The following is a 15,057-nucleotide window of genomic DNA, read 5'->3' as shown; positions in this document are numbered from 1 at the left end:
AAAAACTGTGGATCCTGGTTTACTTTTTTAGTCTCTGTAAATGATTGAACCCTAAAGGACTAAGGGTGGCTCAGTATATTTTGAGTGGTGTGTTAAATTGATGTGCCTGAGATCTACTGAATCAGTATAGCTCCATTTAGGCCAGTGGTTCCCAACCTGTGGTCTGAGGATCCCCGGGGGACTGCAAAGCCTCCTCAGGGGGTGCACGACTGCTTAGAAAAATATATAATATTAACTGTTTAATGAAGTGTATATACATAAAGTGGTTAACTGTACAAGTGAAAAATTTAAAATGCACTGTAAGGGTCAAGGAATTTGAAATCAGAGCCCAAAATTAATTATTAGCCTCAGATTGATATGCGGGAGCAGTGCAGGTGTATCACATAGAATATAGTATGGACGGTGTGTGGCTTCAGTTGAATTTAGAAAAGCTCCAACCTTCCTATTAAAATTACATTTTTATTTTTTTTATTTATATTTTGCAAATCAAATTTAATGTGTTTTCATTTGTGCATGTGTTTGGTGAACGCTTGTTTCTGTATCTTTTGTGTAATGTTTTGAGTTTGAAATCATCAACAATGTAAGTGGGGGAGGGTACAGTCCCAGATTCCAACAATGATAAAGTTGGGATCCCTGGGTTTCCATTATGATAAAGTGGGGGTCCACAGAAGTCAAAAGGTTGGTAACCACTGCTTTAGGCAACTGGAATTCTGACATCGGTGTTACTTATTCTATGACTGAAGCATGCACTACTGAAGGCAGTGTGTAACTTTTCTGTAATGAAAGAGGGAACTATGCATTGCTGGTGAAGTGCAATGCACGCTCTAAGTGGGACAAAAGCTTGCTCTGATGATAGCCATGATGCTGTGGGCATTCATAAAGTATCAAACAATGTTTAATTCTACAAAAATCAAAATAATTAGCACTTCCAAAGCTTGTGTTTTTTCTGAGCGGAAACGGCCCTGTCAGCTTTTCAGGTGTGTGGTAATGACTTTGACGTATTCTTCCTAATTGGTTTTAAATCTCATCCATATACAACGCTAGATTTCTTTTGGCGAGACCTACTGTTTGCAGCACATAACTATACCTAAAATGGGTTTTGGATTAGCTCATGCCTCACAACTGGGTGACTTTTCTGTCTATCTCAGTTGTCTGCTCTTGATTTCAAGGCTTTCTTCCCTATTTTTGTATTTCTCCCACCCAAGAGAATGTCATACTGACAGCGTTCTGACTGGGCCTGAGGAATTCTTTTCTGCATTTGGTTTCGCGCACTGCATTCGTGTTCATGTTTAGGGGCGAGCACAAAGCGCTCCGTCCCCTTTTGTAAACTCTCTTTGAGCTTCTAACCACGCCCATGTCACGTCGGAAACTTTCAATGGTTTACAGGCTCGCCTTTTAAAATCCGCTTGCTTTCATTAGTGAAAAGCATTCATACGTCATGCCTCCCCCAGTGCACCAACCAACTACTAAAAACATACGAGGTTCTATGTTTTCCTTCCGGTTTCTGGACTACTTTTTCTCTTTATTTTGCAGCGCGATCCCACTGAGCAGTAGTCCAGCGCTTTGCATGACATCGATCCTGTTACATACGTAATTGCACTTTTGCCGGTTACACAGATAATTGCACTTTTGCCGGGTACCTGGATAATTGCACTCTTGCCAATAGGTTTCACTGCAAGGGAACTTTTATTTTCCTTTGTGTGTCTGTATTGCGCTGATGGCAGCCATCAGCTCACTTATGTGAAACTTTTACTTTTCAATTTATATGGCTTCATTTACAATTAATGTGGCAAGAAAAGTCTGGTTAGGAGTTTACAATGCTAATAGCTCTAACTCGAGCAAACGTGCGACCCATTGCATTGCAAATGCTTGTTTGCTCAACTGATTGTAGCCCTGTCGAGTGCCACACATTTGTGTGACAGCATGCAAGTCTAGTGGGGGTTAGGTGACATAACCTATAATGCGTTATTCTAACACAAGATGAGTCGCACTTGGCAGGGCTGCATATGTGGTACTCCCCTATAATTCTCTTGTTGGTGCACCAGGACATTACATTTTTCCCCTGCTACGTAAACGTTAAAAAAGCTAGAATGAGAGCCTACGGGCGATAAGCCACACTTTGCAAGTACTGATTGATTGATTTATTTATTAAATGTCATTTACATAGCTGCCAAGTTTCCTATGTGCTTATGTATGATGTCAGTGGTTGGCGTGTGTATTGGTGTGCCATTTCAATGGTTGAAGTGGGCTTTTGTGTGACATTTAATTGCCTAACCTGTGACACTTTGAGTGGCATTTTATCACAAGTCAAAGTAGCTGTGCCTGTATTATAAGATTAATTTCAGAATGTCCTAAGCAACCCTGAAAGAGTTCAGTGTAGGTAGGCGAGTGGGTGAAGCAACCCAGAAAGAGTTCAGTGTAGGTAGGCGAGTGGGTGTTTCCCGCACAAGGGACATAAGATGCTGGATGTTGCATGCATTCCTGGCTAACTTATGAAAATATAAGCACACTCGTCAACAGACCGATTCAGATTGGAGATTGCAGATTTTTAAAGCCGAAAATTTGTATCTACAGCCTAAAATCGACCATGCTTCAATGTTAGTCAGTGGGGAAAATTTTAGGGTCGAGCACGCAAGCACTCTGGCCTGTTGTAATCTCTCTGTTAGCTTTTAACGACTCCCACTATTGCTATTCATTCTTTGTTGTGCTTGTCTTAAATGCTTCATTTTTATTGGTGCATTTTGTGAAATGTCCCTCCTTTGTGTGGTGAGTTCCCTCCCAGGCGATTTCACTAAGTGAACATTTTTGTTGGCCATCACACTACGTCATGGCCCCTCCTTCGGTTTCGGTTTGTCTTTCATCCCAGCCGCGATCCTTTCTAGACATTCACACAGGGAGCCAACAACTCTTGCGCTCACCGCTGCCGTGGTGCTTTGAATTGACTTGCTTATGTCAACTGTTTTACTTCTCATTTTCCATTTATGGGGCAAGAAATGTCCAGTAAGGATTTAACAGTCCAGTTAGGATTTTACAACGCTAATAGTTCTAACTCGAGCAAACGCGAGACCCATTGCATTCCAAATGTTTTTCCTTGCTCTCTGCCCCTTTTACTTTTCATACCCCACACCAACCGCCTGCTTGCTTTTTTTCAGAAACCCCCACCACTCGTTAATCCTTCCTTAATGCTTCCCACATCATGCCTTTTCCCATTTCCAATCTCGAAGGATGTGGTTTAATTTTTGTTATCATTATTATTATTTCTCTTTAAAAGAGGTCCTGGTTGCTGGGTTGCTTGCTTTCTCTTTTGCACTACCCGCACACTTTTATTTTCTTTGCTTCACTTTTTTTTTTTTTTTTTACCCTTTAATTTATAATCCTAAAATGGCTGCCCACCGTGTTAGTACAGTAAATTAAGAATGACATGTAGGACATGATGCGTACTGTGTACACACACCTAGGAATTATGGCGACCATTGTGGAACAGTTTTGCCTTCATAAGAAACCTATTCTAAGATTGCCGACCATACTTTCGTATTTGTCTTGATGCACCCACTCGCCTTCTGGTGACAGTTATGGCTAGTTAAAGCTGGCTAGTTAAAGCTGAGGCCTACGGGCTTTGAAAATGCTTGTTATTTTGTGCCAGAGCCATTCCAGAAGATATATACAAATCAGTCTTGTCTCTTCCCTGCAGACACAACAGAACAAATTATTAGGCCATGAAGCATCTTAAAGAAACATATGTGATCCCTGTCGCATTTTGGTCTCATTACACTGCCAGCTGAGAGTCACCCATCCGTCACGTGCTTGTTGACAGCAAGCTTTTTTTTTATTTTGATGATACTTACAAGCATGTTTTTGAAACATGGCCTAAGTCTACGGCTACATTTCATATCTGGCCTAGACAGTCTAAATACTTATTTCTAAATTATGATATTTTAAATCTTCTGAAACATTAATCAAGAAACGTTTGGCACCAAACTATGAAGACAAAATGGTAATTTAGACAGAAGCATATGTAAACTTTCAACTACAATTGGGTCTGATCTGCGACACTGTTTGGGCGAAAAGCAAAGCTGCTGATAATTCCTATTAATATTTATAGAAAACAAACTGAATCGCCCTGAGCAAAAATAAATAACCTTAATAGGATGTGGCTACTTTTCAAGTTAATCTGAATAATTTTACAAAAGCAGGTGCTAAACTCAGCACTTCTTTCCCACCAAGAGAGCACTGCTCACTTTATTGTTGTAATCCCTTCACTCACCTGAATCCGCCACTTCGGAAATGGGCACACCCTGTTCTTGTGCCATAAATCCTAAAATGGAAAATATGGCAAAACCTGCTACAAAACTGGTACCACTGTTCAGGAAACAAAGAGCAATTGAATCCCTGAGAAAGAGAAAAAATATTAGAAAAAAGATGAGTTAGAAAGTGAAACTGTGTACAACGCTTAGCAACTGAACGAGGAAGACAGAGAAATGAAGCTGAAGAAAACGACATCTGTATTTTTGCCATTAAAACTAATCTTAGGACGTTAAGGGGAGAAGCGAGGCTAATGCAGGAATATTTTTCAAACACTTTATTAAAGGTTTCGTACTTAAGGACATATCACAGCATAGCACCAACTGCGTACAGCCTTTAGGTTTTTTAAATTCCTAGTAGTACTCATCTACCTTCCTCCCATCCCCCGTAGTCATCTCATTAAAAAAATACAGACAGACGTATACATTAAATAAGTAAATGTGGGGGCATCTTGTTCCTAGACAGGCTTTTTCCATTTAGTACAATACAGGTTGCCATGTTGACAAAAGTCGCCTCTTTCTTTGATTAAGTGTCCACTTAGGCTTTCCGTTGCCGTTGCATACCAACTTCGAAGATACTGCAAGTTGAATGTGAGGTTGTTGGCTGCTTCTGCAGCTGTGCAATTGTATTTTAGCAATTTATAATAGTTGACCACCCTCTAGTTGTGATTCTTTCCCATATTATTGGTTTCATGCCCATAATTTACATTTAGGCCTGCTGGATTTAGGAACCTATGCATCTCCTTTATTGCAGCTAGTATTTCCGTCCTATAGGTTGACAGTAATGGGCATGCCCAGCGGATATGGGTAGATGTTCCCTTTTTGCCTCACTGTCTCCAACTAAACACCTGGTTTAATTTCTCAGGTGTTAAATACAAATATGCCATTATTTCCCTCCTGGAGTCCCTGTGAACAATATATTTACTGATTTCATTGTATCTCTCCAGGCTCCGTTCATTTCACCTCTCTGCTATTTCCTTGCCTGCTTCTTTTCCCATTGTTTCCAAGTACCTCCATTTGGGTGGATTTGGCTCTTTAATCTGAAACTTCAAGCTTTTTGACACTTCTGCAGTGCTGACTTTAGGGCGGTGTGACCGGTGTCATCATATTGGGCGCATAGGTCGAGGTGGCACCAGTTGAATGGCAGGGTGAGGGGAGCTAACACCATCCTGTACAGATGTTCCTGTGTGCTGCATTTTTCTGGGGATAATACCCTTTTCTGATTAATACCCTTGATGGAAAGATCTATGACCTGTATAGTGATAGTTTTGACACATGCTACAGTAGGTAAATGCTCCTGCTGCAAAGCACAATATGTAGCATACATATCACAGATTTTTTTTTTTTTGCGGCAGTTCAGTGGGTTACTGCTTTTATCACAAAGATTACTCTGTTACTTACACTTCAAAAGTTACCATCCTTCTAATATAGCACTGTGAGCTACCAACATGCATCAAAGTGCTGTATGCAAACTGCAAGGAACAGATTTAAAATCATTTAGCTTACTATTCAATCGTTCATCGTTCAAAGTTTGCTAAAAATGGACTCATTTGGGTAATAATGCATTTGTATTAGTACAGACAACCCCAACCGCAGTATAATGCTTTAGATCCTGAGTTTGTCATAGCAGATTTATCAACACTTTGCACCGGATTTGCATCACAAAAGTGAAACAAACCTGGAGCAAAGTGTTACTTTGGTATTTATATGCAGAGCAAATCGTAAATTGTGTTGGAAAGTGACCCTAAAGCATGGGTACTTGCAAACATTTTCCTAGGGGCCAACACCTTAGGTCTGTGATGTGACCGAGGGCCGCATTGATGCCAGCAGGGTGGCAGTCGGTGGGTGTAGGTTAAGCGAAGCATATACCTCTAGTGGTTGAACTGAACAACGTGAAACCTGAGATTAATCCAGGCTTCTCCACTATACCAAATTGTGTGATCCTAGAAAATGGTTTTAATTCACTCGCACTTAGAAGAGGACTTTGAACTACAATTGTGCATTACAAAACCTTCCCCTGTGTTTGATTTTACAAACAATAATGTTGCACATGTATAATAAGAAAGCAGCGCACCCAGAGAGTGCACATTACAACTGACTTGCCTCTTTAGATTACTGTTATTGTTGTCAGTGTTTGGGGGGGAGAATTAATGTTTCTAAATTCATGTTTGAAAACTATCACTTATAAATTCATTTTGTTCAAGGCGCTCATAGAATCTGATGTACTAAAGTGACAAGGTTCTGTATGCTAATTAAATACACTTTTTGAAGTTTGAAGACTGTCCGATTTTTACCCTTTTGCGGTAAAATGTATTTTAAAATTAAGTTGTTTCTATGGTTAAGCATGCAAAACTCCCTAGATCCTTTCTTTCACACCAAGTAACCTTTAAGTAAATGCTTGTTTATTTAACATTTCTATTGTTTGTGCTGAGTCAGTAAACAGCAGCCTGGTGCTGCTGTTCACCAAGGGGCTACATGAAAAGGTAAGGACGGCTGCATGCAGCTCCCAGGCCATACTTAGAGTATCGGTGCCCTAAAGTAACGTTAGGTAGCACTATGGTCTACTCTGCACTACTTTGTGTCAAGTGGACATTCTGTAGATGAAGCATGGGTACATTGATGTTTCCATGGAACCACTCCTGGATTTTGATGTTAATCCCTATCTTCCATCACTGGTAAAAAGGGATTTGGGTCAGAACACTACACTTCCTCAAATCATGTGTTACTGTTCAGCACACATACAAAGTGGTAAAGTGTTAAACCTTGTGAAAGCATGGAATTTTGTACTGGAAGGGTAACCTTCCAGTTCAAAACCGATGCATACCCTTCCAGTACAAAATGTTTGTTTGACATCACATTCACATCCTTGTACAATACATGAGCAAGGGTGTGTGTGTTGGTGCAAGACAGCCTTATGTAAACCGGTGCTAGGGGAAAAAACAACAGTGCCATGTCTTAGTAGAGATGGCACTGTTGTGCTCTCTTCTTTTCACACAATATATGCAGCAACTTTGGTTACTGTGCTGTATTGCATGAAATTATGCCTACCAGTAGGGATGACATGAATCATAGACCACATTGTCTTTTCTAATATTTCCTATGATTTACACATTCATTCATTATGTCTGTATAAGGTATGCGTGATGTAAAGCACTATGGCACCCTACCTTGCTCTGGGAAGTGCTATAAAAGTAAATAAATACATAGTTCATTCTCCCCCACTTCACAAGTCTTATTGCAGTTTTTGAATGATCACATTTCTATGTTTTCATTTAGGTTTAGTAGCAATTGCCCCCTTGCAAAGTCGTATATGCATTTTCTAAGCCAAACTGAAATGCTCATCATATAGATGCAGTGGCGTAGCGTGGGGCAGGGGGGGCCGGCCGCACCGGGCGCAACAGCTGGGGGGGGGGCGCGCTCGCACTCGCAGCTCTTAGGGGGCGCAAATTACTTGCCTTGCCCCGGGTGCTGACAACCCACGCTACGCCACTGTATAGATGGACACGTGTAAATGGTGATGGGAAAGTTGTTTAATAATGAGTCAAATCCATCTGACTGCAGTACAATCTTTTCGGTCTCTTTTTGGTCTCAACACTTTCTTATCCATAAGATATCCAATAGTGTTCTCCTACTGCTCTATCCATGTTTAGTCAGTGTTTATTAGAACATCTATGTGTCCATTCCCCCATTACTCATAGCTAAAGTGCCCTGTAATGGTTTGACATTTATGATACCTAATCCTCCCTTCTCAGTTGGTTGCCTCAATACGTTCTTGGAGACTCTTACTGGTTTCACCCATCAGGTCTTTCTGTAACTTCTCTAGACTGCTCCAGTGTATTACTATCGGCATTCACTGGAAAAAAATGTTCTGCAGCTTGGAGATCACTACTATTTTGATTGTGTTAATCCTCCTTATCCATGAAAGGAACAGTCTAGGCAATTGAATTCCATCTATTAAAAGGGATACATTGGCTTTAAAGACTGCAGTAATGCTCTTATGGAAATTTACTTTAAGATAATTTAAGGAACGTGTTTTATTTTAGCTTGCTCCCTGTCTCCTCAAATACTTTTATTAGGAGTAACTCTGATTTGTGTGTGTTAACTTTGTAGCAGGATGCAGCTCAATATCCTTCCAAAACTGCTCAATACTTGATGGAAGGTAGAGGGTCTGCTGAGAATTAACAAGGCACCCCCATCAGCAAATAGCAAAATCTTGTTCCTGTCCCTCCAAAATCAAGTCCTCACAAGCACACGTCCAATAGGTACATCAGATCGACAGTATTCAGTTCACCAAATTTCTGGCTGTCAGGTCTACGTATTGAGCCATCACCGTATACACCCATACTTCTCCAAGGCCAAATTATATCATTTTTTTTTTTTTTTGAAGGAATTTCTAGCTGACCTTGTCAACCGCTTTCTCAGTTTCCAGCACCAACAGGGCCTGCATGATACTCTTTTATTTGCCACGTCTATGAGCTCTATGGTTCTTCTGATGTATCAAATGTTTGCTGTTCACATATAAATTCTGGCTGGTCTTTGTGAATGATGTCTGAGAAGGTTTCTGATAATCTGGTTGCTGGTATGTTGGTCTATAGCTTGTTGGCACATTCAAAAAGGCACTAGTGCTGCAAAAGGAGCACAGTTTAAAGCAAGGATGTTAGAAACCCAGGAGAACATGCATTTGTATCACACTCTTGTGTTATTGGGACTTCATTCAAAGCTCTTTTTGCCTCAAACAGTCCCAATCCCCTTTGAAGTCAGCTAACTGTAAAGGTATAAAGGTGTTGCAGAGACTGGTGCCATCTGACTGTGAAAAGCATTGGAAAGATATGAGGACATGGGAGGTCGGGTGTTTCTGGAGGCAGTGCCTCTTATGCAGGAAGTAATTAAGCCATTACAAGGGGTTTAGAAGAACAAGTTTTTTAAAAAAATGTGCTGCTTGGGAAACAAAAGCCTGATAACTGTTTTGTCAATTTTCATAAGGAATGATGAGTATTCCAGTATCACTATATGGGATGTACTTGATTTATATTGTTTTTGTTATGAGGCTATTGCTGATAAGAGTGTGGTTTCAAACCAAACTGCACGTAACAGACCAGAAACAGTGGAATTTCGCTGTACTAGAGCACCAATGTATGCGACAAGAGTAACTAAGTTATGTGACAAATGGAAATGATGTGGAATAATACAACGCAATATGTGGCTGGAAATCTTCATTCTACAAAAGTATTGTGGGCATCTATTGCCAGGACAAAGACAGCTAGTGGCATAATATCATTTGCGCTTATATAAGTATTAAGTTAAGTATTCAGTAATGGTTAGAGCTATAGTTATCATCAGGGCTAGAGTTAATTTCAGTGACAGTTTCAGGGCAGTGGTTAGGCTCAGGTGAGATATTGGTTTCAGGTCTAGGGTTGAATGTATGACAAAATATTGTATACAAAACCACTGATTGACATAAATATGTGTTCTAAATATTGTTGTACAAGAATGTAATTTAATCGGGTGTAGATTTTATATTATTAATTCCAACAGGGCAGTATATTTGTAGAAGATATTTAGGAAGGAATATTCAGGTAATGTGATATTCCAACAACTACTTAAGGTTTGGGTTATGGCTACAGTTTAGGCTAGGTCTGTTGTTAGGATTTGATTTGTGTTTAAATTAAAAGGCTGTGCTATGTATTTTTTCATTGCTAGGGCCCGAGTCACAAAGGTTTATTATACAGGAGTATATGTACTGATGTGTAACTATAATCCTGTACCTAGGTATAAGTCTACATTATTTAACTATTTTGAGTTTAGATGTACAACTGAGTGCAGACTTACGTGATTCTGCCTATTGAAATTAGGGGGAGGAGACAACTAAAAGAATTCACAAGTGTGACGGTACTGCTTTAAACTTTTCACATGTAGGCCGAGATCTCCATAACTAGGGGGGAGATCTCCCTATGGGAAATTTTGTAAAAAATAATAATGTTCATTAAACTGTGAAAAATATTAAACATTAAAATATTTTAAACATGTTTGGAGAATTAATAAACCTTATTTTTCTGAATTTTCAACTTTATTATTTTGCATTTAAATATTTTAAAATTTTTATAATAATTGTTAAACTCTATCATTTTTTCCTATATATAATATAGAGGGATCTACGTCCCAGTGATGGAGACCTCCATCTATATGTGAAAAGTTTGTAGTAGTAACTTTCGCCTCATAAATTTTATTCTAGCAGGCTCTACCCCCAGTTTCAAGGGGGTCAAGACGGGTAATTCTGCTTCTGGTTGTAACTTTACACTCCATTAATCAAGTTTATTAATTATGATAAAAACATGAAAAATATTTTATTGTAAAATAAAAAAGTAAATTAACATACACTAATAATTAACCACACATGCAGCAACGCGGTCTCATTGTATGCCTACTACGCTGTTGTTGTTTTATCTGCGACAAACAGACTACTTAGTACCTACCATGTTGGCTACCCTATCGCAGTTTAGGGAGGTATCTGGGCTCTGTGTAAGCCAGATTCAGTCCAAGCAATTTTTCCTGTACGCTCTGAGGGAGGTCCCCCTAGAGGGACTCCTGGAGGTGGGTCTCCCGTGAGAAACTTCACCATTAGAAATCTTAGGATTAAGATAATGAAGGATGCTTGAGTCGTTCACTACCCTAAATATAGGCAGGGTGCTAGAAGGCCTGAAACCTTCAGTTAAATTGTGTAATACTCTCTGGTTGTCCCTGATGGGTAAGATAGCTCTGCTCAAGATGATTATCTTACCTCAATGTTTATATGTCTTCCAGGGTACTATGTATGACATCCCTAAAAGGCTTTTTGTTGAGTTAGATACATTGATTGTAGAACTACTATGGGCCACTGGGAGGAAGTGGTGGGCCTAGCTATGCTCAAACCACCATGGAAACAGGAGGACAATGGAGTTGCCATGCTTGTAACTTTATTATCTGGCTGCCCAGTTGCAACATGCAGTACACTGGCTGGACGAGAGGCACAACTGGGAGAAACTTTCATTGAAGGGTGTACATGGAGAGTTATCCCTGCCTGAGCTCTTGATGATGGCAGCTGGTGTTCTTAGCTCTGTGCTGATGTGGTTGGGCAAGTGTATCAGATATGGAAGTGGGTAGTCCGGCGGGTGCTGTGTCACACACCTTACGCACTGGGAATGCATATCTGGACTTTGCATCCGTTGGCAAATATCACACAAATAATGTCTATTGATCAATAGTGGCACAGGGGTTGTGAGACCCTTTGAGGCCTATATCCCAATGATAAATTTATAACACTTGCAGACGCAATGGACACCTTTAATTTGGGACCGGGGTGTAGTTACTGCAATTCGCTAAGATTGTGACTACAGCAAGGGGAATTTGGCTAAGATATCCAGGGGTACCTCCAGAGTTGCAGACACTTATTACTCTGCTCAAGATAGCTGGTAGAAGGAAATTGATTTCACATGTTTACAGGGCATTACGGGAGGACTTTCCATTGCACACCCTGACGATACTGGGCAGAAAGCAGGAGGCACTGAGTGACCCACTAATGGATAAAGAATGGGGGGTAGTACAGGAAGGGATGAAGGGTACCTCCACTAATGCTCAATTAAAATTAATACAGTAAAATGTTGTGCACCAGGTGTATCTATCTCCTAAAATGTTACATGCTATTTACCCTGAGCAGCCATCCTCCTGTTCATGCTGCTTCATAGCTGGAGCATATTTTCTACACATGATCTGGGGATGGCCTACACTTATAGGCTAAATGGGTCCACAGGTTGGACTATCACCAAAGATATCAGACAGCCCTGCTTAGTATGATCACGGTATGAAAAAAAGAAAAAACATAGTCAGAAATTCATACTACTAGGGCTGGTGCCGAAAAAATGTAAGATGGCAATCTGATGAATCTCCCCTAACCCACCACTGTTGGATGAATGGCTGAGAGATGTGGCATAGTGGGTTCTGGAGGAAGAAAGACAATAAGTTGCCAGATGATTTGCAGGAATAGGCAGCGATGCTTGCTAAGCTACTTGAGCTGCCTGATGCAAGGGCACCGTGAAGGTCATCCATGACCGCACCAGTATAGTACAGGTACGATAGTTATGATGCTTGTTTGGGTAGGAGTTGGGTGGTAAGGGGTTGGGTGGCTGACACTGAGGCAACAGCCTGGGAGACCTGGAGTTTTTGAAAGTATATTGCATTAGTCTTCGCTCTAAACAGATTTGGATGCTAAGTGATGTAGTATATACCTTGTCCTATGCAGATATTAATGTTGAGCAATGGGGGCGGAGTGGGGTATTTTATTGCAGTACAACTAAAGTTGGAAATCTGCGGTCAAGATTATAGCAAATGCCAATAAAAATGTATACCTTAGAAAACACTAATAAGTAAATAAATAAAATCTGAATTTATTATATAATTGTTACTATTAAAAATAAATGAACAAAACACATCCTCACTATTATTTCTATATTTAGTTGTAATTCAGTAAATGTTATTAACACACATTCATTAATTTTAAATAATTTTAATTTTAGGTAACGTTGACAAAAATATAATGTTTTTGACATTTATTTTTACTAATGAAATGAAACGTTTGCCAAGACAGTAATAATGAGAGGACCTCTACAACCGGCTCAGAGATCTCTACATATAAAAGAGGCAAGTTGAAGGCGGACATCTGTCAACATAGGTTTGTAACTAGCATTTTGTAGTATGTGAGTGGTACTATTGTAGTACTACTAAAATTACTACAAAGTGCAGTTTGTGAATAAGTGTCAATGAAGTGCAGGTATATTCGTTCTATAGTATGTCTTTTAGCGCACATTATTACTGTCTTGGCAAACATTTCATTTAATTAGTACCAGTTGAACACCAGAATAAATGAATCAGCAATTCAAGGTCACCGGTTAACATTTGAAAACACCCTGTGACTATGCAGCATAATGTGTGGTGCATATATATCTATATATATGTTTTACTTTGATAGTATGTGATAGTGTAAACCAATTGGTGGATTATATAGCAAGTGAGGCAACCCTATAATTATTTGGAAACAGAGTAGTCGCATACATATTTCCAGTGATCCTATCTCAGAGACAGTTCTTGCGTTATGATGAGAGATAGTGCATTTTTTAATTGCAAAATCACTGCTAAATGATTGACTAAGAAACAATCCTTATGGTAAACTTACTTGTAACAGTTATTGTTGTACTTATTATAACTTCCCAAAGCTGTAAGACAGCCCAGGCATATAGCATATGAGAAAAAGATTTGTGTTCCAGCATCCATCCATACCTGTAGATAGAGAAGAAACCAAAAAATCAAACATCAAGGATGCTAGTTTCATACTATCATAAGCAACTTCTACATACATATATAGGGGCCTATTTTTAGTTTCAAGTTAATACGTTTTAAATGCGATCTGACAAATTGCACCCGGATTATTTATCACAATCTTCTCAGTTCTCCTACCCAAACCTTGTAGTATTGAGAATATTGTCACAGCTAAATATTTCTCTCATGTCAACTATGAGGTCAGAGGTCAGGTGCCCAAAGTTGAGTCCATGTAAAGGCGCTGTCCTTGTCATAAATGTTCCTCTGGCATAGCTGATCCATACGTGTACAGGAGGGAAGACAAGTGATTTTCTGTTACCTTGCAACTTTGGTTGCAATTAAACATATTTTTGTACAGCAGTATTCACTTGGAGTTATTGTACTCAGCAGTGCACACTCAGAGGTGCTGCACAAAACAATGACTGCAAATAGAAAAGCATTAAATGCTGTATTTATTGCGTGAAGTAGTGCACACAACACTGCACATTTAGTGGTATGGCACACAGGAACATATAGTTGGGAGTCTCCGAATTGCATTGTTAAAGTATATATTGCTAAGTTGAGAGATTGGAGGTTTTATGTTTGAATGCAGGATAGGTTTTTTGAGTCTTTGATCCTTCTGGACTTGGTGAAATGCTACACACTCCATAGTATAACTATACGGGTAATTTAAGGCATGGTTCTGAGTGGAATGGAGAGATACCTTTGCTCATCACACTAAAAAGTGTCAGTTGTCCCACCCCCAGGAAGTGATGTCACTTCTCCCTCCCGGAACTAAAATAGGTGTACGTGGATCAGGTGGGTAGCGACATCATGTGAACATGTGTTTGTCACATGCCAGGGTCCTTGCCATAGTGCCATTGCCCAACATTATGACATTGGCAGTAAATCCCTCCTTCCGTCGCGATGACGGCTGCCAACATACCATCACAGAGGTGAACATCCGTTCAACATATTATGACACACACACACACTAAACCAACAGAATACTGCCACAAACACAAATCCAACCAGATCAAAGGTAAGTGGTAAAGTGTTGGTACGAACACCCACACCGTCACGCCAACAAAACAACACCCTCCACATTATGACCCACGAATCACCACGGTGGACATTCAACGGTGTTAAACCATTGGCGGTACACACCGGCGCAGTCAAAATGGCCACCCAAAAACAATACAACACAACATTGGCCAATACCAAAAGCACACACCTGACATTAATACACACACCTCACCCACCCACAGCACTATAAAGCACACACTTATTGTACCCACAACCCTTTACGAACATGAAAAATAGCCAAGAGACAGACACACTAATCATGGGCACAACTACACACACCACTAACACCCAGCCATCCGTCACGCACCCCACACCCCACCACATTGTTCAACACCCACTGCCC

General features: G+C 40.0%; 1 protein-coding gene across 1 annotated transcript in view; it reads right to left on the bottom strand.

Annotated features, from left to right (window-relative positions):
* The window catches only part of LOC138287575 (sodium- and chloride-dependent GABA transporter 2-like), a 684,685-nt gene that overhangs the window by 100,918 nt on the left and 568,710 nt on the right, over positions 1 to 15,057 (bottom strand). The window contains exons 8-9 of the mRNA XM_069228134.1: positions 13,507 to 13,610; positions 4,265 to 4,389 (exon numbers count right to left, since the gene is read on the bottom strand). Coding sequence (XP_069084235.1) covers positions 4,265 to 4,389; positions 13,507 to 13,610 — 229 coding nt within the window. The remainder of the gene's footprint in view (positions 1 to 4,264; positions 4,390 to 13,506; positions 13,611 to 15,057) is intronic.

The sequence above is a fragment of the Pleurodeles waltl genome, chromosome 4_1 (genome assembly GCF_031143425.1).
Source record: "Pleurodeles waltl isolate 20211129_DDA chromosome 4_1, aPleWal1.hap1.20221129, whole genome shotgun sequence".
In the NCBI taxonomy this organism is placed as follows: domain Eukaryota; kingdom Metazoa; phylum Chordata; class Amphibia; order Caudata; family Salamandridae; genus Pleurodeles; species Pleurodeles waltl.
This window is presented reverse-complemented; position numbering and strand designations above follow the sequence as displayed.